The sequence below is a fragment of the Schistocerca cancellata genome, chromosome 5 (assembly GCF_023864275.1).
Source record: "Schistocerca cancellata isolate TAMUIC-IGC-003103 chromosome 5, iqSchCanc2.1, whole genome shotgun sequence".
Lineage (NCBI taxonomy): Eukaryota > Metazoa > Arthropoda > Insecta > Orthoptera > Acrididae > Schistocerca > Schistocerca cancellata.
The window spans coordinates 32,459,746-32,486,901 of record NC_064630.1 but is presented as its reverse complement, the minus strand read 5'-3'; the positions used below and the strand labels follow the sequence as shown (position 1 = coordinate 32,486,901).

The 27,156-nt window shown below is 44.5% G+C and overlaps 1 protein-coding gene across 1 annotated transcript in view; it reads left to right on the top strand.

Annotated features, from left to right (window-relative positions):
- Positions 1-27,156, top strand: part of LOC126188348 (dynein regulatory complex subunit 7) — a 413,925-nt gene that overhangs the window by 295,654 nt on the left and 91,115 nt on the right. The window contains exon 8 of the mRNA XM_049929947.1: positions 12,409-12,621. Within this exon, the coding sequence (XP_049785904.1) occupies positions 12,409-12,621 (213 nt within the window). The remainder of the gene's footprint in view (positions 1-12,408; positions 12,622-27,156) is intronic.

The window sequence follows — 27,156 nt, the reverse complement described above, 5'->3', positions numbered from 1 at the left end:
GACAGGGCGTCTCTCAATGTCAGTCTTAAAATGCTTGATCGCTTCGTAGACCATGAGCAACTCCCTGTCAAATGCGGAATATTTCCGTTGTGCATTGGTGAGCTTGTGCGAGAAGAACTGCAGAGGCGAAGTTTGGCTGTCGATTGTCTGGCTAAGGACAGCGCCGATTGCAGTATCACTTGCGTCTGTGGTAATGAAAAGCTGCACATTGGGATGAGGATGCACGATGGTGCAGGCCTCGGCAAGAAGACTTTTGAGGGCAGTGAAAGTCAGTCATAGCAGGGGTCCATGGAACGGGCTGAGATCCTGAAGTCTTGGTGCATGCCAAGGCGTCCGTCAGTGGAGCCTGAATCTCCGCAGCCTGAGGTAGATGTCAGCGATAATAATTAACCGTCCCCAGAAAGTGCCCAAGCTCTTTGAATGACGAAGGTGTGGGTAGGTTTAGTATTGTTTGTACTTTCTCAGGGGGCAGCGAAATTCCATCGGCAGAGACCCGAAAACCAAAAAAAGGGACAGCGGGTTGATGTAGCTGCAATTTGTCCTGGTTGGTCTCAATGCCTGCTGCCGCGAGGGTGTTCATAACAGTTTGCACACGTCAAATGTTGTCCTCAATGGAGGAGCTGAACACAAGAATGTCATCAAGATATGCAAAGCAGAATTTTAGGCTGAATAGCACTTCGTTGATGAAGTGTTGCCAGGTCTGGGTTGCGTTTTTCAGACCGAGGGGCATGAATTGAAACTGAAATAACCCGATCGGGGTCTTCAGGTGCCATGGGGATCTGGTGGTAGCCCCGTTTGCAATCAGTGACAGAGAACGTGGTCGCACCTGCGAGGGAACTGGTTAAGTCAGCAATGTTGGGTATGGGGTAGGTGTCCATAATTGTTCGTACATTTAGTCGATGGTAGTCTCTGCACATGTGCCAGGGCCCGTCTTTCTTGGGTGTCATATGTATGGGCATAGACCAGCTACTGGCAGAGGGTTCAATGACACTGGAGCTTAGTAGTTCAGAAATCTGATTTTTAAGGTTAGAGAGGCGCTCGGGGCAAAGTCAACACGGTTTACTCGAGATCGGGGGACCTGGCGTGAGGTGAAGCTTGTGAACTGTGCCATTGGTGATGTCGGAAATGTTGCTAGCGGCACGGGAGATGGTTTGTTTACAATGTGTGGCGGGCGGGGCAGGCGAGGTGTAGTCATGGTGTTAGGAGCCACTCGGCGGACCTGACAGGAGCCGAGATGGCGAAGTGTTCCAGGAGTCAACATGACAAGATGGCTGCCAGCCCGTAGCAGAGGCACCGTGGTCAGGTGAGCTCGGTGGAGCTCGTGAGCCATTAGTGAGTCCATTGTCCGAGGGCGGGGCCTGCGGCAGCACGGTCGCAGGCAAAACGCTTGGCGTGAGTGCTCTGTTTGTGTTGTCAGTGGCGGTCGCATGGTGGTGCGCAGGAGCCGAAGTTTCATAGTTAGAGGTGCTGTCCACGAGGGGCGGGGTAGGAGCTGTCAGGTCAGGAACACGTGACGCTCATCATGCATGCGCACTTATGTCCGTCCAAGTGTGACACGCTGCCGTGTTAGGAGGGTGTGGCCCTGTGGAACTGTCAGTACACGTTATGGCAGTCTTGATAGCACAGTTGCGAGGGGTAGCGGGAGGTAAACACACGGAGGCTCGATTGCTGGGATTGCAAGCAGATTCGGTGCACTTACTGACCTCACTTTGTCCTTGCTGTAGTGTTTGTAATTCCTTTGCTGCATCGGAGAGCTGGAGCTGTGTTTCGTGGATCTGGAGGGAGAGCTTGAAGGTTTCCTTCCACAGGCGAGCGACGTGTTCAAGCTTGACAAGACACTTGTGCAATGCCTAGTATAGTTTTGTCAATTTCGCACACCAAAAAAGTCCACTTGAGTTTGCAGTTTGCAGAGAGTGAGATGGCGTGGGAAGTTGAACCCGAGCATTATAGTTTAGTTGAATTCCCGGCTTGCAGTGAAGTATGATGAAGGCAGATGTTCGACGACACTAAGGACGTAGGCAGCAGCGAAACATCAGCGCCTGTGTCCACTAGGAAAAGGTATCCTGACGAAATGTCTTTAATGTAAAGTCGACTGCAATTATCCGGTCATTCCTGTAGAGAATGGAGCACTGAGGGGGTGCCTGTCATGTTGTGCGCAGGAGGCGGCACTCGGATCTACCTGCGATTGGCGTCTGGGAAGTAGCAGGGTGGTCTGCAGTTCCGTGCCACCTCACCAAACCGTATGTGGAAGTAACAGTACGGGTAGTGCAGTTGCATTTCCTGCGGAAAGTTCGTTGCCAGTGGCGGTGGCCGAGGTTCGGTGGGCGCAGCACTGTGGTACTGCACGGATTGCGGCATGGCAAATCGTTGTCCTGGTGGTAGTAGGTTCTCCGACGAAGCATTTTCAGAAATGGGCATTGTTCCTGCACTGCACAGTCAATGAGGGAGGGCGCATGTGGTGGGAACAAAGGCATTTGATAGCCGGAGTCATGTGCACTCCTAACCTCACTTATTGTTGCAGGCTCGAAAACGTCTGGCGAAATCAGCTGAATCATTGAGTGAGAGGCATCGTGTTGCAGTCCTGGTTGGTGCACATCGCCCGCACCACGATGCATGTCGATCACAAAATACAGCATTAGGCACTGGGCCGAAGTCATTGTTCGAATGCTGTGTTTATGTAATACATGTGAAAATAACTGATGCAGAGGTCACGGACACAGTAAAACGGTGAAAACGAAAGACGTTACAACTCGGGGTCACCAGTGAGGTGAAAGTTCGGATTGGTTACACACAACAACACCCATTTAGCAGTAGTTCATTTATTCATCTAAACACATGCAAGGCTCACAAAGAACTGAACATGGCGGAACAGCCCAAAGACAATGCTGAGAGTCCAAAGACGATGTTCAGAGTCCAAAGACGATGCTCAGAGTCCAAAGACGAACACATATCGATGCTGGTGTCGACCTCATTGGTGCCACACACTTACTCCTGGTTAGCGCTTGCCACTCTAAGTGTTTCGGATAGCCCATGGCCTAGCAACTACCTATATAGCTATTGGAAGAATGGGCATACAGTGGCTGTTGTACAGTGGAACTGTTTAACAGTACAGGGTCAAAGTTTAAACATTACACATCTTTTCTGACCAAGGCAAATTAAGGAAATTGGTTGGTTCTTTTGCATTAGGTGTGCTAGGTTGGACATTAGGTCGTTTATAAAAGCATCATATTTCATGGGCAGTTCCTGAGAAATCCCCCCCCCCCCTCTCCCCCCCAAAAAAATGATAATAATAATAATAAACAAAACATTATTTTTGGGTAAACAAAGTACCAATTGTGGGGATGCCTACTTCTATAATATCTATTGATGGTAGATCGTTGATATTTTTCCACATGTACTTAAGATGACATTCTCAAGGAACTTCAAATTTTGTTCACTATCCTTATCCATTACACTGGGCAACAATGAAAATGTTTCAGGCTTGAAAATAGTAAATTTACATGTATTTCCATCCGCTGAATTCAAAAAACACCATAAAAATGACAGATTAGCTCTTGTTTTGAAGATAAAGTGACATTTCATTTTTTAGGGTGAAGATTTTAAATTTGGGGGAATTTTTTTTTGGGAGTTGGCACACCTGTCAAATAACAAAACACAAATGCTCTTCAGCTGTTTGTAAGTCATAAAAATAGATACTGTTGCTGTGACTGTGAATTACATGTAGTTTCTACTCAAATTAATGCAAAATTTCTGGTTCGCGAGTGCTTTTTTAGTGTAAAATTTGTAAAAACGCTACGAAAATGTGAAAATAACTTTTGTTACATTTGTGGTAAAATAACATTTTCCTCACAGAAACGCAATCTGATGCCTCTTGTAAAGACTGCCTATCAGTATTATTTCGGTATGAAAGTAGGGGACCGGGATAAGTCTTGGGCTCCACATATATGTTGCAACACATGTTCAGTTACATAGCGAGAATGGCTGAAAAAGAAGAAACGATCTATGGCTTTCGCTGTGCCTATGATTTGGCAGGAGCCTACAAATCATACAGATGACTGCTATTTCTGCCTGACTCCACCAATAAAGGCAGGATTCTCTATGAAAAAAAGAAGAACAGTTCAGTACCTGAATCTTCCATCTGCTTTTTGACCCATTCCCCATTCGGATAGTTTACCAGTTCCTACTCCACCCGAAAATTGTGTGTTTGAAGTAGAAAGTGAAGACAGTGTGGAACAAGAAGAACTAAACAAGCCTTCCACATCCCATGACCCTGATTTTGAGGGAAAAGATGATAAACCGCACAGACAGAATCAAGCGGACTTGAGTGATCTCATTAGAGACCTTGGCCCGTCAAAGGAGAATGCAGAAATTCTTGGGTTTTAACTACAGCAATGGAATCGTCTCCAAAGTGATGAGAGAATCTCACGGTACAGAAAACATCACATGGAACTGCTTCCCTTTTTTGAGAAGAAAAATAATCTTGTTGTTTGCTGTGACATTAATGGCTTGATGAAATCTTTGAATCTGAACCATGATCCAACTGAATGGAGGCTATTCATAGACTCCTCCAAGCTTAGTTTGAAAGCTGTGTTACTTCACATTGAGAACCTTCTTTCATCTATTCCTGTTGGTCATGCTGTTCACATGAAGGAGACATATGCAAATATGACAGCTCTCTTGGACTCAATTACCATAAATATCATGGACACAAATGGAAAATCTGTGGTGATCTAAAAGTCATTGTCATACTCTTAGGAATGCAACTGGGTTACACAAATGTATGTGGGATAGTAGAGATAGGAAATTGCATTGTACTAAAGAAGACTGGCCTGCAAGAAATCTTCATCCTAGCAAGAAAAATGTCATTGCCAAGCCTCTTGTGGACCCAAAAGACATTCTCTTCCACCCCTGCATATCAAGCTGGGTTTGATGAAAAACTTTGTCAAAGCTATGAACCGAGAAGGACATAAGAGAGAAATTTTCGAAATTAAGTGATGCAAAAGTTAAGGAAGGCATTTTTGTCGGACCACAAATAAGAGAACTTGTAAAGGATCCTGCACTTACCAAGTTTTGGAGGGGAAAGAAAAGTAAGTTTGGGAAGCCTTCAAGGGTGTTGTTCATGGATTTTTAGGCAACAAAAGAGATGACAACTATAAGCATTTGGTGACAGTGCTCCTGCAAAATACCGTATCCTTGGATGCAACATGTCCCTTAAAATCCATTTTCTCCACTCCCACCTAGACTTTTTCCCTCCTAGTTGTGGAGCTGTTAGTGATGAACGTGGTGAGAGATTCCATCAGGACATTTCTGTTATGGAACAAAGATATCAGGGCCATTGGAATGAAGTAATGCTTGCGGATTACTGTTGGTCTTTGTGTAGGGATTCTGTGGAACTCCATTTCAAGAGGCAAGCTAAAAGACGATGAAGTCAATAGGCCACCACATGCTTCCCTTCAGACATGACCATCTACGAAGTATTTTTCCAGCAATTTAGAACTCTTAGCGTGTAATTACCAGTTTAAAAAATCAAATTAATTTGATTACATTCTATTATCATCATTTTGCTTTTGTTGATATTCATCTAATATCCTCCTTTCAAGACACTGTCCATTCTGTTGAGCTGCTCTTCCAAGTCCTTTGCTGTCTCTGACAGAATTACATTGTCATGTGCAAACCTCAAAGTTTTTATTTATTCTTCCTGGGCTTTAATTCCTATTCCAAATTTTTCATTTCTTTCCTTTACCAATTGCTCAATATAGTGATTGAATAACATCAGTGATAGGCTACAACCCTGTCTCATGCCCGCCGCTCGTGGTCTCGCGGTAGCGTTCTCGCTTCCCGAGCACGGGGTCCCGGGTTCGATTCCCGGCGGGGTAAGGGATTTTCACCTGCCTCGAGATGACTGGGTGTTTGTGTTGTCCTCATCATTTCATCATCATCCAGGAAAGTGGCGAAATTGGACTGAGCAAAGATTGGGTAATTGTACGGGCGCTGATAACCACGCAGTTGAGCGCCCCACAAACCAAACATCATCATCACAACCCTGTCTCACTCCCATCTCAACCATTGCTTCCCTTTTCTGCCCCTTGACTCTTATAACTGCCATCTGGTTTCTGTACAAATTGTATATAGCCTTTTGCAGCGCCGGCTTTAGGGTGGGGCGACCCGGGCGGTCGCCCAGGGCGCCGGGGCCCAAGGGGCGCCACGTACTAAACGCAGGTAAAAAAAAAAATTACAATTTACAATCACCCATTTCGCGAAACTAAAATATTATTCAGTCTCATTCAACATACGTCACTAATCTCACGAATGCGCGATGAATTCGGGGTAGCAGAAGAGAAATCATGCTGAATGCAATCTTCGTATTGTCTGCAACCATCCATGTTTGACGCGGGCTAGCACGGGCTCTACCAAAGCGCCTCTCTTATTTGTTTCAAGAACTGCAACAAGGAAGAGCCCATGCAGCCGCACCATCTCTCGTTCACAACAGAAACTACCGGTCGCTCCAAATGTGCCATGTGGATGCCATAGTTATAATTTGGTATTGTGTGATGCGGCAAAATCATCAGTAAAATCTGTGACACTGTTCGGAATGTTACAAAAAATATTTAATCTATTTGCTGGATCGGTAAATAGATGGAAAATTTTGACCGACCATTTGAAGATATACACCCTGAAAAATGTAAGTGACACACGCTGGGAAGCTTGAATTGATAGCGTCAAAGCGGTCCGTTATCAATTATGCGAAATGCATGACGCTTTGGTTTCCTTGGCCGATGCTACTGAACAAAGCGATGCCGCGGTGTCACACGAAGCGACAACACTAGGAGGACAATTAAAAGACTTCAGCTTCATTGTTTCTCTCGTGACATGGTATGATGTTCTGTTTCAAATTAACATTGTGAGTAAAGCAAGTCAGTCACCCACAATCAACTTTGTCGAGTTTGTGGGAATCCTTGACAAATGTTGCTCTTATTTGGAAACATATAGACAAACAGGTTTCGAACAAGCTATTGTAACAGCAACTGAACTGGCTTCGGATCTTGATACGCAGCCATCATTTAAACCACAAATGCGATTAAGACGTATTAAATGCAGCCAGGGTGAAGAGGCTGTTGATATCCAATAACTGACCCAAAAAAGAAGTTTAAAGTAGAGTTTTTCAATGCACTGTTGGACACCGTGCACATATCCATGAAAGAAAGATTTGAACAGATGCAAGAATTTTCTGCGACGTGGAGTTTCTTGTTTGACATTAAAAAAAATCAAAATAAAGAAGAACTAATACAATGCTGTTCTAAATTACAAGAAAAGTTAACTGTCAACATGAAGTCAGATATTGATGGAAATTTGCTGTGCGACGAAATTTTAGGCCTGCAACAATATCTCGAAGACAGCCAGGCAATGCCTATTGAAGCCTTAAACTTCATAAAAAAGCATAATCTTCAAGAGTTATATCCCAACATCTGGGTAACGTTACGTATTTTGCTAACAATACCAGTGACTGTCGCAAGCGGCGAACGCAGTTTTTCCAAACTGAAGTTGATAAAAACGTACTTGCGGTCTACAATGTTTCAAACAAGACTAACCAGTTTGGCCTCACTGTCCATTGAAAATGAAGTTGCAGAAAACCTGGACTTTGCTAATCTGATCAGAGACTTTGCCGACAGAAAAGCGAGAAAAGTAAAATTTTAGTTGTTTATAATTGTTTTTCATTAGGCGTAATATGTTTTGTGTTCAGATGACTGACAGAAAATATAGGTTTATGGCTTACAGTTATATTAAATTCAATAAAAATATGGTACCCAATTCAAAATTAGTGTTTTTTTGTTATACGTATTACCTCCTATATATAAAAATCAATTGTTGTGTGTTAGTCTCACCAAAACAAAGAAATGGCTTGACCAATTTGAATAATTTTTGTTTTGTTTTGTTCGCTTTAGTACAGGGGTGCTTCAGAAAAGAAAAGAAATATTTGGGATATACGATCCTGTTTCAACCATATTTTACGCATCTTTTATTTGTTTGGAACATGCAAAAACAATTTTCTGGAGTTTTTGTAGATGTACAGTGCAGTACTATGCAATATTTTTAGACAATTTCCCAAAACGTGAATGCCCAAACAATATATCACTGCTATACTAACTGTTACGGCAGCGACAGCAGCATGCTGGACTGACGTCACAGGCTACACAAGACTCACATGGAGCGTCTTAGCGGGCTTTCAGATTATTTGGATTTCATTTCCATTTAAAAAAATAAAATACTCAAATTTACTATGGAAAAAACCATGTTATGATCATAAGATGACGCCATTAACCACTTAAGATGATTTCTAGAAAACAGTCAAATACTGTGTTGCAAAGCACTGCCAGGTTAGCTATTTATACAATAAAGGGCGCCAACTGGACGACTCGCCCGGGGCACCTGGATGGCTAAGGCCGGCCCTGGCCTTTTGGTCCCTGTCACCTTTAGAGTTTGAAAGAGAGTATTCCAGTCAACATTGTCAAAAGATTAAGTCTACAAATGCTATGGTGCCTTTCCTTAAGCTATCTTCTATGAGAAGTCGTAGGGTTAGTATTGCCTCAAATGTTCCTACACTTCCTTTCCTTAAGCTATCTTCTGTGAGAAGTCGTAGGGTTAGTATTGCCTCAAATGTTCCTACACTTCTCCGAAGACAGCTTCTACCAGTTTTTTCCATTCTTCTGTAAAGAATTCGTGGCTTGTTTAACTGCTATTTTGGTAATTTTCACACCTGTCAGCACCTGCTTTCTTTGGAATTGGTATCATTATATTCTTGTCAAGTCTGATGGTATTTCACCTGTCTCATTCGTCTTTCTCACCAGATAGAAGAGTTTTGTCATGTCTGGCTCCCCTAAGACTATCAGTAGTCCTAATGGAATGTTGTCTATTCCTGGACCCTTGTTTCAACTTAGTCTTTCAGTGCTCTGTTTCTTCACGCAGTATCATATCTCCGATCTCATCTTCATCTACATCCTCTTCCATTTCCATAATAATGCACTCAAGTATATCTTCCATATTCCTTCCACCTTTCTCCTTTCCCTTGTTCACTTATGACTGGTTCTCCATCTGAGCTCTTGATATCCATACAGGTGCTTCTCTTTTCTCCAAAGGTCTCTTTAATTTTCCTGTAGGCAGCATCTATCTTACCCCTAGTGATATGTGTTTCTACATCCTTACATTTCTACTCTAGCCATTCCTGCTTAGCCGTTTTACACTTCTTGTCAATCTCTGTTTTGAGACATTTTTATTCCCTTTTGCTTGCTTCATTTACTGCATTTTTATGTTTTCTCCTTTCATCAATTAAATTAAATATATTTATACTAGCCCTCGTCTTTTTACCTACTTGATGCTCTGCAGACTTCACTATTTCATCCCTCAAAGCTACCCATTCGTCTTCTGCTGTGTTCCTTTCCCCTGTTCTTGCCAATTGTTCCCTAATGATCCCTCTGAAACTCTTTACAACCTCTGGTTCTTTCAGTTTATCTAGGTCCCACCTCCTTAAATTCCTAACTTTTTGAAGTTTCTTGAGTTTTAATCTACAGTTTATAACCAATAAATTAAGTTCAGAGTCCACATTTGCCCCTGGAAATGTCTTACAATTTAGAATCTGCTTTCTAAATCTCTGTCTAAACATTACATAATCAGTCTGAAACCTTCAGTGTCTCCAGATCTCTCCCACATATACAGCCTTCTTTATGACTCTTAAACCAAGTGTTAGCTATGATTAAGTTATGCTGTGTGGAAACTTCTACCAGGCAGCTTCCTCTTTCATTTCTTTCCCCCAGTCCGTATTCACCTATGACTTTTTTTTCTCTTTCTTTTGCTACTATTGAATTATGGTCCCCCAATCACTATTAAATTTTTATTTCCTTTAACTATCAGAATAATTTCTTTTATCTCATCATACATTTCTTCAATCTCTTCATCAGCTGCAGAGCTTGTTAGCACATAAACTTGTACTACTGTTGTGGTTGTGAGCTTCATGTCTATCCTGGCTACAATAATGTATTCACTATGCTGTTCATAGTAGCTTATCTGCATTCCTATTTTTTAATTCATTATTGAACTTACACCTGCATTACCCCTTCTTGATTCTGTAGGTATAGCCCTATAGTCACCTTACCAGAAGTCCTGTTACTCGTGCCACTGAACGTAACTAATTCTTAACTTAAACTTATCCATTCCCCTTTTTAAATTTTCCAACCTACCTGCTCAGTTAAGGGATCTGACATTCCATGCTCTGATCATTAGAACACAAGTTTTCTTCCTCCTGATAACGACATCCTTCTGAGTAGTCCACACCTGGAGATATGAATGGGGGACTATTTTACCTCTGGAATATTTTACATAAGAGGATGCCATCATCATTTAATGACACGCTAGAGCTGTTTGCCCTTGGGAAATATTACGGCTGTAGTTTCCCCTTGCTTTTAGCTATTTGCAGTATCAGCACAGTAAGGCCATTTTGGGTGATGTTACAAGGCCAGTTCGGTCTATCATCCAGACTGTTGCCCCTGCAACTACTGAAAAGACTGATGCCCCTCTTCAGGAACCACACATTTGTCTGGCCTCACAACAGATACCCTTGTGTTGTGGTTGCATTTACAGTATGGCTATGTGTATTGCTGAGGCAATCAAGTATCCCCCCCCAATGGCAAGGTTCATGATTCAAAGGGGAGGGGAGGGGGGGGGGGTGTTGAGCAAAGTATCCAGAGCAAATATAAAGTAAATAAGTTTGTGTTAACCTTACATTATGCATATTTATTTGTTATTTGTATGCATCAAATTATATAAATGCATAATAATATATAAATAAACTATCAAAACTTTGTTTTGCATATCAAACTGCTTTTTCCTGCTGCTAGTTACTTGATTTATCGCATACGTGTTTCGCCTTCTCCTGTTCTAAGGCATCACCAGTGGGATCTATAACGATACAGTCTTGTTAGTTATAGATTATCAAACAGTTCACTTCGTGATTTTTTGTAAAAAAAGTAATTACTTACGATTTGCTGATCTGTGTTTCCTCACATCTGGTCTGCAGGTCGCACTATCACTTTTATCACTAAATATTGCGACTTCATTACATGTTCCATCTTCTTTTGAAACATGGTGAACAGTGTATGGATGGCAAGAACACAAAGATGTGAATATATGGCAGTGATAAAAGTGGTAGTGCGACCTCCAGAACAGATGTGAGGAAACGCAGATCAGCAAATTGTAAGTAATTACTTATTTTTACAAAAAAATCACAAAGTGAACTGCTTGATAATCTATAACTAACAAAGCTGTATCATTATAGATCCCACTGATGATGCTTTAGAACAGGAGAAGGCGAAACGCGTATGGGATAAATCAAGTAACTAGCAGCAGGAAAAGGCAGTTTGATTTGCAAAACAAGTATTTATATGCTTGCTGCGGAGGATGGCCCCACAAACAAATGTGTTATCAAAACTTTACTTTAGTATTCATTTTATATAAGCAGCACACCCTGCTGTCGCAGGGAAAAGAAGGGGACCAGTGGAAAAATTCCCCTGTTGGACCACAAGAAAGGCAAACATGTTCCTCGTCCAAAGACTTTGACTGAAAAGCAGAAAACCATCTATCTAAACCCTTATTCCACCTTCCTTAACACAAACAGTTGCATTAGAAGAGAGATAACACAGAGTGAGTGGAGGAGAAAGAGAGAGGAGACAGTGATGGTGGGAGGGAAAAGTGGCAAGAGAGGTGGATAAAGAAAAATAGCAGTGGGAGCCAAAGAGAGAGAGGAGATACTGATGGTCGGTGAGAGACACTGGCAGTAAAAGAGAAAGAGAGATGGATGAAGATGGAAGCAGTGGGATCAAAAGATGGAGGAGACAGTGGAAATGTAAAATACAGATGAGTGGAGATGAGACATAGGCTTGGGAGGTCTGGAACCTCCCATACTGGTGAACTTTAATATGTAGGTGTATTGGAGAGTGCACTTTGTACCTAAATTTTGGACAAGGGGGTATGGGGGAAAAAGTGAGTTGGACCCCTCAGATTTTTGAGCTGCTGAAGTATGGTGGTGACCGTGAATATATACTGTAAATCAATGGAAGGAAAAGGATATGCTTAATATGAAAGCTTCACTGCAAAGAGAGACTGGATAAAAGGATTTAGAATGCTCTGTGTTAAAATAACTTGAATATGTTCACATGCCAAAATTTTTGTGAGAAAGATGGAATGAGCACTGAAGAAGCTGGTTTCCTACTTTTCTAGCACAGTCTTTAAGAGAGAAACATATTCTCCTTTTTGTGCTGTGACAGGAGCATTCTTTCGATAGTATTTATATGTTTTGCTAATATGTTAGCACAAGTAGAGATCCTAATATTATTAATAATTATATTTCATTTTACACAGAAAATAACAGAAAGATTCCTTCGGAATCCAGACAAAGCACCAAATGAAGATGTTGCTGAAAGGGTGTTTGCATTAGCAGAAAATGAGATCAGGTTACGATACTACCATGGACCTCACCAAATAACTGGGGCTGTCCGAGAATTCATAAAGCCACCTCTGTCTGAAAGAGGTGAAAATCTGACATTTGATCCTGATCTCACCAGAGGCCACCAAGTAAGATTTAATGTAATACTAATTAAGTTCTTGTAGCTGGGGTTCACTGTTGTGTAAAATTTTTTAAAGGACGTCATGGCCACTGCAGGCTAAAATTATTTATTTATAAAAACCACTATTGCAATTTCAGCCATATAGCCATTATTGCGGGTACTGGGGAAGGAGCACATATGTAGAAAGGCACTTAAATCACACCATGCTTATGGTAGTCATTTTGCTCAACTTCACAATGACTACACTACTGAGATCTCAATATTCATTTTTAATAATTTAATACCGATTTGTGTAAGATAAGATTAATGATTGGAAAGGATTTATTTTAAAATTTTAAATTATTAATCTATTTCTTGATTTCAATTTTGCACATGTGACAAGTCTGATAGAATAGTTTTATAACTAGCTTCAATCGATGAATTTTGTTTTCGCATAACTAAATTGTCACTTACAAAATGGAAAAAGAAAAGAAAAACGACACCTCTGACAAACAGAGGAGAGAATTTTAAGGAATATGGGATGAGTGGAGCTATGCACCAAGAGCAAGAATGCATTGTTAGAAATAAATTCTATGCACATTATAAACAATTTATTTGTCACTGCATACGTAAAACAAACACAATAAATCTATAAGGGAAGCTACTACTTAAAAAACTGCCACATTCTTATTTATACAAAGTTTCTTTTGCTTATGCACAACTGCTTGTTACTAATTATATCATTACACTCTCATCAGAGAGTACTAAAATAATAATCTGTACATTGTAACCACCAAAATATAGTTCTCAAAATTACAGCAAAACAAGTACAGAAAGGCAATTGTTTGTATCTCAGATATTAGAAACAACAGTACTTTCAAAAAGAAAGAAGAAAGAAAATGGAGGAGAGTGGAAAGCAATTGGATACATTCTCTGTATGTTCCTTGCACTTTCATGTATTTCTCTGCCAGCTGTCAGATACTTCCACCTACAAACCATGCCACAGTGATCTCATTGCAGCAATCCAGCAGGATCTCCAGTCACTACTCAAATCCATAGGCCCATCCCAGAACCTCTCCCCAGAGTCCATCTCTCTACTTCCCCCTACCACTCCCTGCACTTCCACCTTCTACATCCTTTCTAAAGTCCATAAACCCAACCATCCAGGATGCCCCATTGTAGCCGGTTACTGTAGCCCCACTGAGAGAATCTCTGCTCTCATAGACCAACACCTTCAACCTATTACCTGGAACCTATCCTCCTATATAAAAGATACCAACCATTTCCTTGACCGACTCTCCACAGTTCCTCTCCCTTTACCACGCGGTGCCCTGCTCGTCACTATTGATGCCACCTCTCTGTACACTAACATTCCTCATGCCCATGGCCTTACTGCTATCGAACACTATATTTCCAGATGCCCTATGGATTCCATACCAACAACCTCCTTTCTAGTCTCCATGACCAACTATATCCTCACCCACAATTACTTCTCCTTTGAAGGCATTACCTACAAACAAATCCGCAGTACGGCTATGGGCACCCACATGGCACCATCCTGTGCTAATCTATTCATGGGCCATCTAGAGGAATCCTTCCTAAAAACCCAGAATCCTAACCCCTCAGTTGATTCAGATTCATTGATGACATCTTTGGTATCTGGATTGAAGGTGAGGACACCTTATTCACATTCCTCCAGAACCTCAACAACTTCTCCCCTATTTGCTTCACCTGCTCCCTCTCAACCCAACATGTCACCTTCCTAGATGTTGACCTCCACCTCTGAGATGGCTACATCAGTACCTCCGTCCATATCAAACCTACTAACTACCAGCAATACCTCCACTTCAACAGCTGCCACCCATTTCATACCCTTCCATAGAGCCTAGCCACCCGTGGTCGTCACATCTGCAGTGATGAGCAGTCCCTCTCTAAATATACCGAGGGTCTCTCTGAAGCCTTCACTGACCGTAATTATCCTCCCAACCTTGTACAAAAACAAATCTCCTGTGCCTTATCTTTCCAGTCTCCCACCACCTCCCAAAGTCCCACAGCCTTACCACAGAGGAGCATTCCTCTCGTAACTCAGTACCATCCGGGACTGGAGCAACGGAATTACATTCTCCGCCAGGGTTTTGATCACCTCTCGCCGTGCCCTGAAATGAGAAATGTCCTACCCACTATCCTTCCCACTCCTCCTACGGTGGTACTCCACCGTCCACCGAACCTACACAGTATACTCGTCCATCCTTACACAACCCCTGCTCCAGATCCCTTACCTCATGGCTCATACCCCTGTAATAGACCTAGATGCAAGACCTGTCCCATACATCCTCCTGCCACCACCTACTCCAGTCCGATTACTAGCATTACCTATCACATCAAAGGCAGGGCTACCTGTGAAATCAGTCGTGTGATCTACAAGCTAAGCTGCAACCACTGTGCTGCATTCTATGTAGGCATGACAACCAACAAGCTGTCTGTCTGCATGAATGGCCACTGACAAACTGTGGCCAAAAAACAAGTAGAACACCCTGTAGCTGAACACGCTGCCAAACATAATACCCCTCATCTCAATGACTGCTTCTCAGCTTGTGCCATATGGATCCTTCCCACCAACACCAGCTTTTCTGAATAGCGCAAGTGGGAAATTTCCATGCAATACATCCTATGTTCCCGTAGCCCTCCTGGCCTCAACCTTTGTTAGTCACTGTCCTCACCCATCCAGCTCCCTCCCTGTTCCCATTCCAGCACTACACAGCCGTCATTTCACCGCCACACCCAGTCTTTTAATTTCTTTAATTTTTATTTTTATTTCTCTCCTTTCTGCTATTTACCCCTTGCCCCCTCCGCACCTTCTCTCTTACCCTCCATCTAAACTGCAACACTTCACTGTCCACCACTCCCACCATACTATCCCTCCCCCTCCCCGCCCCAGCCTCCTCCTACCCCTACCCAGTCACCATTCCGATCATGCACTGGTGCTGCTGCTCGCAGTGCAGTTTCAGCTCTCTGAGACTGCAGATGTGTGTAAAAGTTGCGCTTGTGTGTGTGTGTGTGTGTGTGTGTGTGTGTGTGTGTGTGTGTGTGTCTACTGCTGACAAAGGCCTTAATGGCCGAAAGCTATGATTGTATGAATCTTTTTATTGTGCCCATCGTGGCTCAGCATCTCCACTATATGGTGAGTAGCAATTTTCCTTCTCTTGTATTGTTACATTCCATCCTGGATTTTCTGTTGTCTGATTTTATGTATTAATTCATTTTATAATTGATTAAGTGCTATTTACACATTTCATTTTGGTTTCAGTATTATTAGTTTTACAGAAGTTATTGAGAGATCAGTATTAATAACGTTTGACATTTTAAATATACAGTTGTAAAATTTCATTATGAGACTTAATTTTAGACTGAGCTGGACTGAAATGGTATTTATTTTCCTTGCTGCCCAACTTCATACATAATTTAAAACAAAACAAAAAAATGCACAGTTTATATTCTGTACACCTTGTCTAGATAAAGAGCTTTTGAATATAAGACAGTAAATACAAAATCACCTCTAACTTTGAGATTTACTGTTGTTGAACACATAAATACATACATTGGCGCTAAAGAAAGAAGATGTGTATGTTTACCAAAGCAAAATGATCTGGCTGAATGTACGCTGTTACTCCAGTCTTGTCCTCCCAACTGTATTGGGTTTCTTGCTTGGTTTTCAAAGGGGGGGGGGGGGGGGGGGGGGGGAAGGGACTAAACAGCGAGGTCATCGGTCCCTTGTTCCCAGTAGAACAATTACCCAAGGTAAAGAAGAAAACAAAGAAGACATACGGCACAATAACAGGAGAAAGGAAGAACCAGAAGAATGACAGAAGGATGACAAACACTACAATTGACAAAACAGGACAAGAAAACCACAGAGAGATGCAAGAAACAGGGAGAAGACACTAAAAACAAGAAAGCAGATTACCATGGCTGACTGACCATGACAATAAAAAAGGAGGAGCCAGCCACTCTGTAACACATTAAAACCTCCACCCTAAAAGCCCTAGGGACAAAGGACAAGTACTAAAACTCAGATCAAATGATAAAACCTACCCTCACAAATAAAACGTAAAATGAAAGCTGCTGTTAAGGCATTGTTGCCCAACACCAAAGGTAGGGTGCCAGGAAAGTTTAAAGTCCACCACAGAGTGGCTAAAAGTGGGCAGTCCTGCAAGAGGTGGATGATTGTCATTTAGGAGCCACAGTGACACTGAGGTGGGTCCTCATGACTGAGGAGGTAACCACGCGTTAGCCACGTATGGCCAATGCGGAGCTGGCAGAAGACAACTGATGCCCTGCGAGTAGCTCGCAGGGAAGACTTCCACACATTCGCAGTCTCCTTAATGACACACAGTTTGTTGTGCATGCTGTTATGCCACTGCATCTACCAAAGCTGAAAAACCTTGCGGCGCAAGGCAGAACGCAGGTCAGTTTCAGAGATGCCCATCTCCACAAGAGGTTTCTGCGTAGCCTGTTTGGTGAGCCTGTCAGCAAGTTTGTTGCCTGGGATTCCGACATGTCCTGGCATCCACACAAACACCACTGAACCACTGGACCGTTCCAGGATAGAGATGGACTCCAGGATGTTCGCTACCAAAGGATGGCGAGCATAGCACTGGTCAATAGCTTGTAAGCTGCTCAGGGAATCAGAACAGAGAAGAAATGACTCACCAGAACAGGAACAGATGTACTAAAGTGCATGAGATATGGCCACAAGCTCTGCAGTGAATACACTGCAGCCAGCGGGCAAGGAATGCTGTTCAGTATGGCCTCTGTGGACATGGCGAAGCCAACATTACCATGAGCCATCGAGCCGTCAGTGTAAACAACTTCAGAGCCCCGGAACATGTCAAGAATTGAGAGAAAGAGACAGCAGAGAGTGGCGGGGTTAACGGAGTCCTAAGGACCATGCAAAAGGTCCACAAAAACCTTCGGACAAGGTGTACACCATTAAGGTGTATGTGAATGGACCTCAAGCAGAGGTGGTAAAGGGAAGGACTCCAGTTCGGAGAGGAGGGATCGCATCGTGAGCCCTGACCTTGGCCGCCAATGCGGGAGATGAACTAGGAAAAGGAGATGGTAATTCAGTTGCTCAGGAGAACTATGAATGTGTGCAACATAACTGGCAAGCAATTGTGCACATTGGATCCGCAATGGAGGGACTCCAGCCTCCACCAGGACACTGGTCATCGGACCTATCCCAAAAGCTCCTGTCGCTAGGCAAATGCCACAGTGGTGCACTGGGTCAAGTAAACACAAATCTGATGGTGTCACCAAACCATAAACGAGACTCTCATAGTCAAGGTGGGACTGAACAAGGGCTCAGTAGAGCTGCAACAGTGTAGAGCGACCTGCACCCCAGTTGGTGTTGCACAGGCAGCGGAGACATTCAGGTGCTGCCAGCACTCCCACTTAAGCTGACGAAGGTAAGGTAGCCAAGTCAATTGGGCACTGAAAACCAGTCCTAAGAACTGATACATCTCCACTACAGTGAGTGGATTGTCATTAAGATAAAGTTCAGAATCTGGATGAACTGTACGATCCCAACAGAAGTGCATGACACACAACTTCGTGGCTGAAAACTGGAAGCCATGGGCTAGAGCCCGTGACTGCGTCTTGTGAATGGCTCCCTGTAGGTGCCACTCAGCAACACCTGTACTGGAGGAGCAACAGAAAATGCAGAAGTCATCCACATACAAAGAAGGGGAGACCGATGGCCCTACAGCTGCTGCTAGGCTGTTAATGGCCACTAAAAATGGATACACTCAATACAGAGCCCTGCAGAATGCCATTCTCCTGAATATGGGGGGAAATATGGGAGGCACCAACTTGGACACGGAAAGTACGGAGTGACGAGAAGTTTTGGATAAAAATCGGGAGCGGGCCCCACAGACCCCATTCATACAATGTGGCAAGGATATGATGTCGTCAGGTTGTATCGTATGCTTTACGTAAGTAAAAAAAGACGGCAACCAGGTGTTGGCATCTGGAAAAGGCTGTTTGGATAGCAGACTCGGTGGGATACAAGATTATCAGTGGCAGAGCGACCCTGGCGGAAGCCGCCCAGACATAATCAAGCGGATTATTACTGGGTTTTTGCACCAGAATGATGGTGCTCTCCCGCCATTGCGATGGAAAGAGGCCACTGCACCAGATTCAGTTGAAGGTGATGAGGACATATCGCTTGTAGTCAGACGAGAGATGTTTAATCACCTGACTGTGGATTGAATCCGGCCCAGGAGCTGTGTCGGGGCAATGTGCAAGTGCACTGAGGAGCTCCCACTCTGAAAATGGGGCATTATAGGGTTTTCACTGTGGCATATAGTGAATGAGAGAACTTTCCTTTCCATCCACCGTTTGAGGGTGCAAAAGGCTAGGGGGGGGGGGGGGGGGGGTAGTTTTCTGATACAGAGGCTCGGGCGTAGTGCTCAGCAAAGTGCTCGGCAATCGGCAATCGGCAATCCCGTTTGCATCGGTAGAGAGCACGGCATTGATGTTAGCGCCAGGGACACCTGTTGGGGTCTGGTACCCAAAAAGACGTCTGATCTTTGTCCAGAATTGGGAAGGTGACATATGGCACCCGATGGTCGACACATACCTCTCCCAACACTCCTGTTTCCATCGTTTTATAAGCAGGCGAACGGGCACGGAGCCACTTCAAGGCTATCAGGTGCTCTAGGGAAGGGTGCCACTGTAGAGCTCACTGACGCTCTTTAACTGCCTCAGCGACTTCCGGCGACCACCAAGGGACTGTCTTTCACTGAGGGCACCCTAGACAATGAGGTATCACGTTTTCCGCCACAGAAATTATCGTTGTAGTGATCTGCTCAATCACAACAACGATGGCACCATGTGGGGGAGAAGCAGTGGTGACTGCAGAGGTGAAGGCTACCGTGTCTGCGTTGTTTAAAGCCCACCTGGGTAGGTGCCCCTGGGCATGACGCCGAGGGAGGGAGGGACAGGAAGCTGGGGAAGTGCTCACTACCACACAGGTCATCATGTGCTCTCCAGAGGATAGATGGGCTGCAAATTGATAAATCAATGGTCTAGTAACTACCATGAGCCACACTGAAATGTGTGGCAGCCCCAGTATTTAAGAAGCAGATGTCGAGTTGGGACAGTAAATTTTCGACATCTCTGCCACGGCCATTAAGCATTACCCCACAAGGGGATATGGGCGTTAAAATCTCCCAAAAGTAGGAAAGGTTTAGGGAGTTGATTAATCACTGCAGGAAATATGTTCAGGGGTACTGCACCACCTGGAGGGAGATATACATTGCATACAGTTATTTCCTGCATCGTCCTTATCCTGACAGCCACAGCTTCAAGAGGAGTTTGAAGGGGCACAGGTTCACTATGTACTGAGTTCAGGACATAAATGCAAACTCCACCTGACACTAGTATATTTGCTATGGTTCTTGTAATATGCCCTGCAGCCATGAAGGGCAGGGGTATGCAGTGTCGGGAACCAGGTTTCCTGGAGGGCAATGCAGAAAGCAGGTGTAAAGCTTAACAGTTGCCATAGCTCAGTCCGGTGGTGGAAAAAACCGCCACAATTCCACTGGAGGATGACGTGACCGTGAGACTGAGAAGGCATGAAATATTCAATGAGGTAGTCTATGTCTCAGGGTCACCTGCTGCCACTGACTTATTTCCTGAACAGGCTATATCCATTGCGACTGAGGGTCTGGCGAGATCTAGGTCCTCAGCAGATGCCAGAGTATTCACCTCATCCTCAGACGCAGAGCTTGTAGGCAGCGATGGTGTGGGTGCCACCGCAATTACCTTGGTCTTGGGGGTCTTATTTCTGGATTTCTCTCGCTGATCCTCGGGTTTCTCTGGCTCGGAGGGCTTCACTGATTCAGTCTCCGGGACTGAGGATGATCCACTAGCAAGTATCATCTTTCCCACTAGCAGAAACCTGGGAAGGGAGTGACCCAAGGGACCCCTTCCTAGCGAGAGGAGCCAAAGAAGACTTATGCTTCTCTTGCTGAGAAGTGGGGACTGGTGTTCGTGATGGTTGGGGGGACAGTGCTTCCAAGGTAGGTGGTGCAGGAGCAACAGGGAGGGAAGTGCCCCCCACCATCAAGAGGGCAGGTGTACTCTTCTGGCTCTGAGAGCCGACTGAAACTCATGGAACTGATGGGGTTACAACTGTTCTCATAGTGACGGCATAAGAGGAGGTCATAGCCACACGATGTAGGCACTCAAATTTTCTCTTGGCCTCAGTGTACGTCAGTCGGTCCAGGGTCTCGTATTCCATGATTTTCCTTTCTCGCTGTAAAATCCTGCAGTCTGGTGAGCAAGCGGTAATGATGCTCTCCACAGTTGACACAGATGGGAGGCAGGGCACATGGAGTATTGGGATGGGATGGACAACCACAATCTCGACATGTGCTGCTGAAAGTACAGTGGGAAGACATGTGCCCGAACTTCCAGTACTTAAAGCACCACATTGGGGGAAGGATATATGGCTTAATATCACAGCGGTAGACCATCACCTTGACCTTCTCGGGTAACGTGTCACCCTTGAAGGCCAAGATGAAGGTACCGGTGACAGCCTGATTATCCCTCAGACCCCAATGGACACGTGGGACTAAATGAACTCCTCGATGCTCTAAGTTGGCACGCAGTTCGTCGTCAGACTGCAAAAGAAGGTCCCTGTGGAATATAATACACTGGACCATATTTAAGCTCTTATGAAGCGTGATGGTAACAGAAACATCCCCCAGCTTGTCACAAGCGAGTAATGCAAGCTGGGCAGAGGATTCCATTTTTATCAAGACTGACCCTCACTGCATTTTGGACAAGCCCTCCACCTCCCCAAACTTGTCCTCTAAATGCTCTGCAAAAAACTGAGGCTTCACCGAGACAAAGGAGTCCCCATCAGCTCTCGTACATATGAGGTACCCCGGCAAATAAGCTTCACTGCCATACTTAACCTGGCATTCCCCCCATGGTGTGCTCAGGGAAGGGAATGACTTGGGGTCATATTTCTTAGCATTAAAGTTAGACATTGCCTGCTTAGAGACTACTGGCAGTGACCACCAGCAAGAGATGATGTAATACGCTTCATGGCGTGTCATCCTCCCTGATGCCACCCACTCCGACCAGAGGTCCTCCCCCTGCCGCAGCAAAGGCCACCTGGTAGGATGGCCATTGCTGGGAGTTCTGTGCCCCAAGGTGATGGGCATCTACTCTTCGGCATATATGGGGAGTTAATGGCACAGGCATCAGCAGAGTGATCCCTGTGTAGTCAGGGGGCTACAACCAACCAGGTACATGGCAGCCTCACCACAATGGACTGGATACCATGCTGGATATGAGGTGCAAAGAATTCCACAGTCCCTGTCGGTGCAGAAAATGACGCTGCATAGTGGGTGGAGGAACATGCACCCAGGGAGGTTGATCTAGAGATGGAGGATCAGTGGGAATGCAGTGCAATGGCGAGAAAGTGGGCTAAAGATGTCAGTGCATGATGGACATGATGCACCATGTAAGGTGCTCTTCCCTAATTGGCTCGCTCTTCGGGAAAATTTTGAAACATGGAGGTAGAACCCTACAGGGGACAAGCATATGAAGACTGAAAGGTGTGAGACTCCTTTTAGGCACCTCTTATGACAGGCAGCAATACCTCGGGCCTATTCTAACCCACAGCGGGGCAACTGTATTGGGGAGAGACCCGTTATGAAACAACAAATCATCAAAATCATTCCATTTCCAGATCAAGATAGAGACTATGAACTGATGGTTCTAGATTTTTCTGTGAAAGTATTTGCAGAAGTAATTCCATATCTGATTGGGTGAGTACTGGGCTGATACCCATACCCCACCACATTAAAGTGATTCACTAACATTTTGAAAATGATCACACACTTTCACATGAATAACAATAGACACAAACAGATGGGTATATGATTTCTGCCCATGAATAGGTAGGAGAGGAGAAAGGGGGGGGGGGGGCGCATGACTGTGGGGAGATAGAGCATCTGGTGAATGTAACAGCCAAGTTCTGTAGTTGGACTAAACCAAAATGATGAAGTGTTACCTTCTAAAGATAAAATTCATAATAAGGATAGTTGCTACTCACCATATAGTGGAGGTGCTGAGTCGCTGATAGGCACAATAAAGAGAAAGTCACAAAATAAGCTTGCAGACAACAAGGCCTTTGTCAAAAATAGACAACACACGCACACACACACACACACACTCCCTCACGCAAACGCAAGTCCCACACACATGACTGTGGTATCTGGCAGCTGGAAGCCACACTGTGAGCAGCAGCAGCAATGCATAAAGGGAGAAGCAATTGGATGGGGGTAAGGAGCAGGCTGGGAAGGAAGGGGAGGGATAGCAGGGTAGGGGTAGCAGATAGTGCAGTGTTGCTGGGAAGCATGCAGGGATGACGGGGAGAGAGGGTGGGGCAGCAAGGTGCACAGTCGGGAAGTTAGATGGAAGTCACGGGAGAGGTGGGATGGGGGTGGGGTGGGGAGGAGTAATGGGGGGGGGGGGGGAAGCAGAAAAGGAAAGAAGTAAGAAAACTGGGTGCATTGGTGAAATAGAGGGCTGTGTCAGGCTGGAATGGCAACAGGGAAGAGGCTGGATGGGTGAGGACAATGATTAATGAATGTTGAAGCCAGGAGGGCTACAGGAGCATAGGATATATTGCAGGGAGAGTTCCCACCTGTGCAATTCAGAAAAAAACTGGTGTTGGTGGTAAGGACCCATATGGCACAGGCTGTGAAGCCGTCATTGAAATGAAGAATGTTGTGTTGGGTGATGTGCTCACAAACAGGGTGGTCCAGTTGTTTCTTGGCCATAGCTTGTCATTCATGCAAACAGACAGCTTGTTGGTTGTCATACTCACACAGAATGCACCGCAATGCTTGCAGCTTAGCTTGTAGATCACATGACTGTTTTCACATATAGCCGTGCCTTGATGGGATAGGTGATGTTTGTGGCTGGACCAGAGTAGGTGGTGGTGGGAGGATGTATGGGATAGGTCTTGCATCTAGGTCTATTAGAGGGATATGACTCATGAGGTAAGGGGTTGTTAGCAGGGACTGTGTTGGGATGGACCAAGTAGATTGTGTTGGTTTGGCGGATGGCAGAATACCACTGTGGGAGGCACGCGATGGATAGTGGGCAGGATATTTCTCATTTCAGGGCACTACGAGAGGTAGTTAAAACCCTTGTGGGGAATGTAATTCCATTGATGCAGTCCTGGGTGGTACTGAGATATGAGGTGAATGCTCATCTGTGGCGGGATGGTGATGGGAGACTGGATAGATAAGACACAGGAGATTTGTTTTTTTTACAAGGTTGGGAGGATAGTTACGGTCTGTGAAGGGCACCGTGAGACCCTCAGTATATTTCGAGAGGGACAGCTTATCACAGCAGATGTGATGACTATGGATGGCTAGGCTGTATGGAAGAGACTTCTTGTTTTGTAATGGGTGGCAGCTGTTGAAGTGGAGGTTTTACTGGTGGTTAGTGGGTTTGATATGGACAGAGGTACTGATGTAGCCATCTCTGAGGTGGATGTCAACATCTAGGAAGGTGGCTTGTTGTTCCAGCACTACACAGCCCTCTATTTATTCCACAAACACATCTTTTTATTTCTTCCTTTTTCTGCTAACTCCCCCCCCCCCCCCACCCCCTCCCCGTCTGGATCCCTCCGCTGCCCTCCATCTCACTACTCTACTGCACATAGCTGCCCTACCCTCTGTCCACCTTGTCCTTGCACGTTCCCCACCCCTACCCTGCTATCCTTCCTCCTCCCAGCCCCAGCCTCCTCCTTACGCCCACCTAGTTGCCTCTCCCATCAATCACTGCTGCTGTTGCTGCTGCTGGAATTGTGGCTTCAGCTGCCATTGACTGGAGTCATTTGTGTGTGAATTACGTTTGCATGAGTGTGTGTTTCTGTTGTCTATGTTTGACATAGGCCTTGTTGGTCGAAAGCTTATTTTTTGACAGTCTCGTTGTGCCTATCTGCGACTCAGCATCTCCACTATATGGTAAGTAGCAACTACCCTTTTCTTAATATTGTTACAGTCAATCATTGATTTTCAGTTGTTTGATTTTTGCCTGATGGTTTTTCTTCCATCCTAACCCAGTGCTGTTTTCCTTTGCTACTATTTTCTAATGTATTACTATGCTCAATGTTGGTCCTTCTTTCTCTTCTTTACTGTGTTTCTCTTGTTGCCTTTCAAACCGCACTGTCCGCTCTACTTACAATACGCATTGTATTAACCGTCACGGCCACGAACAACAGACGGGTACAAGACCATGCTGATTGTTGGTCCAGCATCTTAGATTCCACATTACTCCCACCAATATCATTAATCCTATACCTTCAAATTGATAACTCTTGCTGTGTCACTCTTCCGTATTTTCGTGTGTTGTTTCCCAACCTTTCCAGTGTCACATAATCTCTCATCCTACTAACACCTCCCCACTCCTCATTCTTTCTCCGTTAATTTCACCTTATCCAGTCACATCTGTTGTCCTCCTTCTTCACACTTATTGACCCTAAGAACTGCTACCCACAATAAAAAAATTTTTTTTTGTTTATATCTTTTCTTTGCTCTCATTGAGACTTCACACCAGTTTTAGTGAGTTTTTGCCTTTCGCTATCATTGACTCCCCCAGATTTCATCTTGTTTCGTCCTTTCTCAAGGATTTCATCCTTTTCATGTTTTCTCCCATGTGTTTGCAAATTTTTTCAGACACAATTCTATAATTCTACATTATTTAACAAGTCCTGCATGATTGAATTTGAGAGTGGGGCAATAGGTGAGGCCTTTGGAAATGACTGATATTCCTGTGGGGCTAAGGCTTCTGGAGGAAAGCTTCATGACTATGTTTCCAGTCTGTTTAGTGGATTGTGTGTGATAGTGGGAGGGAGTTTTGGAGGATGGGGTAAATGTAGTAGGTCTGCAAGACAGAGTTTGTCAGCTATGAGGGGAGGTGGGGGAGGTTTGGAGGTTGTTGTAGAGGTGGGGGACAGTGGTCTTCATGACGGGAGTAGGAAGTAAGCAGGGTGGAGAGTTTTTTCAGGTGGTGTTGTGCATGTTGCTCCAGTTCCTGGAGGGCAAGAGTTTCCAAGTGTGATATGGGATCCAGGAATTTGCATGGCTGGGAGAATTACTTGGATGGAGAGAACATATTGCAAGGAGGTTTTAGCTTGGTTGATATGGTTTTGCAGGACTAGGTTGGTGACGGCTTAGGATTGGCATAATCTGAACAGATGGAGGTCATTGTGGAAGGAGGGGTGGCAGCTGGAGGTGGGTACGCAGGAAAAGTATGTGGGACTGGGTTCTGGCTAGGGATAAGGAAACTTTTCTGTATTGACACCGATGGAAGGAGCAAAGATCCATGGTGGTGGTGGTGGGAGGGGGGGGGGACACATAAATAATGTAGAATTACATCCAACAAAATTCACAAAAACACACCCAACTATGTGAAAAAAATCACAAGAAGGGTCAAATGGATGAAAAGGGGGAAACAAGATGAAATATGAGGGAATCAACGACAGCTAAAGGTGAAAATTCACTACAGTTGTCATGGTCACAATGAGATCAAAGAAAAGATATAAATAAAGAAAAGTATTTCACTGTGGGTAGCAGTTCTGAGGGTGGATAAGTGTGAAGAACGGGGGTGGTGTATGTGAATGGATGAGGTGAAATTAGTGGGTGTCAACTGGGATAGAATGGAGAGAGAGAGTGGGGGGTGTGGAGGGGCCCATAGGCTGAAATACAAGATCATGTGGCACTGGAAAGGTGCGGGAAATAACATGCGAAAATATGGGAGAGAGACACAACAGTATACCGCAGAGACAGGCTGGACAGTGAAGGGGGAGGCATGTTTATAGTGATAAAAACTGCAATAGTATCGAAGGAAATTGACAGATATCCGAAATTTGGAATAATTTGGGCGAAGGTCACGGTTAAAGCAGGCTCAAACATGGTAATAGTATGTCTCTATAGGCTCCCTGGCTCAGCAGCTGTTGCGGCAGAGCTCCTGAAGGAAAATTTGGAAAACATTTCGAGTAGATTTCCTGACCATGTTATAGTTCTGTGTGGAGATTTTAATTTGCTGGATATAGACTGGGAGACTCAAACATTTATAACGGGTGGCAGGCACAAAGAATCCAGTGAAATTGTTTTAAGTTCATTATCTGAAAACTACTTTGAGCAGATGGTTCAAATGGCTCTGAGCACTATGGGACCCAACATCTTAGGTCATAAGTCCCCTAGAACTTAGAACTACTTAAACCTAACTAACCTAAGGACATCACACACACCCATGCCCGAGGCAGGATTCGAACCTGCGACCGTAGCAGTCCCGCGGTTCCGGACTGCAGCGCCAGAACCGCTAGACCACCGCGGCCGGTCCACTTTGAGCAGTTAAACAGAGAACAGACTCGTGGTGATAACATATTAGACCTTCTGGTGACAAACAGACCAGAACTATTTGAAACAGTTAACGCAGAACAGGGAATCAGTGATCATAAAGCGGTTAC